The sequence below is a fragment of the Limulus polyphemus genome, unplaced genomic scaffold (genome assembly GCF_000517525.1).
Source record: "Limulus polyphemus unplaced genomic scaffold, Limulus_polyphemus-2.1.2 Scaffold15027, whole genome shotgun sequence".
Taxonomy (NCBI): Eukaryota; Metazoa; Arthropoda; class Merostomata; order Xiphosura; family Limulidae; genus Limulus; species Limulus polyphemus.
In genome coordinates this window covers 1-2,419 of record NW_013680637.1, presented here as the reverse complement: position 1 = coordinate 2,419, position 2,419 = coordinate 1, and the positions used below count along the sequence as shown (strand labels likewise).

At 33.3% G+C, this 2,419-nt stretch overlaps 1 protein-coding gene across 1 annotated transcript; it reads left to right on the top strand.

The window, feature by feature from the left end:
- Nucleotides 1-344: 344 nt before the first annotated feature.
- LOC111084236 (piezo-type mechanosensitive ion channel component-like) lies at nt 345-1,115 on the top strand (the record flags this gene model as incomplete). Its single annotated transcript, XM_022381005.1, has 2 exons — nt 345-606; nt 968-1,115. Coding segments are annotated over exons 1-2 (349 nt in total), but the record flags the coding sequence as incomplete, so codon positions are not given.
- Nucleotides 1,116-2,419: the final 1,304 nt, after the last annotated feature.

Here is a 2,419-nt window from a genome sequence, read left to right as displayed (position 1 = left end):
GTGATTATTGTGTTACCCTGGCTGAAACACAGGTGATTATTGTGTTACTCTGGCTGAAATCTAGTTGATTACTGTGTTACTCTGGCTGAAATCTAGTTGATTACTGTGTTACTCTGGCTGAAATCTAGTTGATTACTGTGTTACTCTGGCTGAAATCTAGTTGATTACTGTGTTACTCTGGCTGAAATACAGGTGATTATTGTGTTACTCTTTTCTAAAGTTGAAAGTTGTTTCTTTTTTAACAATTATGCTAAATTATTTACTTTAAGCTCTGAAGAAGAGAATTATTTTAGTTGAAATTAAGTGTGGTAATTGAAGTTATATTTTCATCTGTGGTAGACTTGGAGCATCACGTACCACAGTTGGTTGACTTTTGTCCTCCTGCTGTGGTCCTGCATTTTGTGGATGATGCCGAACTCTCGTCAAGCATGTTTACGTTCGTCGCCTTTTCTCGTTCTGTATGCCGAGGCCTTACTCGTCATGCAGTACATATACGGACTCGATCTCAATGACTCCGAGTTGCCAGATAAGATTGAAACAGTTAACCTAGCACAGATTGGACTAGTGAAGTACTACAATCTTTCGTACCAACCTCTGCTTGTCAAAGTAAGTTCATTTTTTACTATATAGTACACAGTGAACATCAATACAAGTTAGTGGAGAAAACCTTTAATGAAATATTGTGATCTAGCCTTTTATTTTGTATCAGCTCCGTAGATTTACAAGATGTGCTCCAACAAAAGTATAGAATAGCTCAAGAAAATAGGATTTTTCTTCAGTTTTTAACAATAGAATAATGAGACTAATAAACATTGAGAAGCTGTGGGTATTCCTGTATTTGATGTTGTAATCTTTTTAATGACTAGTCCTTATTCTTGAAGCAAATAGTGTTTTATAACATTGAGAGCTACACCTTTTAAGACCAACATCTTTTCTTGTTAGACTAATACTGTCTTTCTCTTAATAGATACTATACACTGTCATGTTCTGGGTGACACTTCGTCAGTACGTGGAAGAAAAACGACAGGAAGCTAATAGAGATATAGCTGAAGGAGTGATGATGGAACCATTTAATATTTCGTACAGTACATCTCAACCAGGTGTACCTAGACCAGGTAAATTTTTAACTGTCTCAAAGTGTAAAGACTAACAAACAGTATAAAACACAAACTTTAATGGTCTAAACTTAATCCTACTCAATAGACTACAAGACAGTATAAAACACAAACTTTAATGGTCTAAACTTAATCCTACTCAATAGACTAACAAGACAGTATAAAACACAAACTTTAATGGTCTAAACTTAATCCTACTCAATAGACTACAAGACAGTATAAAACACAAACTTTAATGGTCTAAACTTAATCCTACTCAATAACAATAAAATACAAACTTTAATGGTCTAAACTTAATCCTACTCAATAAACTAAAAGACAATAAAAAACAAACTCAATAGACTAAAAGACAATAAAAAATGTAATTTTAATGATCCAAAAAAATCCTACTTACACAGTTCAGAATGTGTAATATTTATCAAAAGTTAATTTCATAAAAGAGATACAAAGACAGATACAAAATTTATCCTCACTCAAGAAGTGTAGAGAAAGGTAAACATTACCATCATTATAATGAGAGTGGCAACGTAGCTTCCTTTCTTCACTAGACGAACGAAAGAGATGAGGGGAAACAGATATTTCCGATACTTGGCTATGCCAACAGAGGTCACCGTTGTACCTTCATCACCCGCATCCACAGCTTCTCCATCAGTAGATAATATGATACTTCCATTTGGATCAATAGCCAGACTTTCTTTTGGATCAGTGGAATGGTAAGACTTTCTATTTTTGTCGTCATCAAGAAGCTGAATACAACATTGTGAATAAAAGTAAAGCATTTGCTATAGTGATTTGTACAATAATAAAGAGGTCTCTCACAACACCTGGAAATTACTAATATTATTACAACTTGCTATTTCACATAATAACTGATTACTGTAATACCTTTGAATAACTTTTTGATCTTTTCTGTCTACTAATAATTCCAGAAACCTAAAACCCCAAAGTTAAATTTATACCGAACGGTTTCACGACATTCAGTAGAGGAATTTCACAGTTAAGGAATAAAACTTCATTATTAAGACAGTTTCATAACCACACAAGCCAACGTTTCAGCTATCAATCGAACCCATGCTATTAAAAAAAGTCTAAGCAAGTTATTAGGAGACAACATTGGAAAAAACAAACAATATACTTCTGAAACTGTAAAAAGTATTAGACTGTTGTGCCATTTGTACTTTATCTTAAGTTCCATTAAAACTACAAGAAGATAAATATATATAAAAAGCTGTAATGTGTTTTACGATGGTGACAAAACCAAATATCAGACATTTTAATGATAGATACTTAGGCTCTACCTGTAG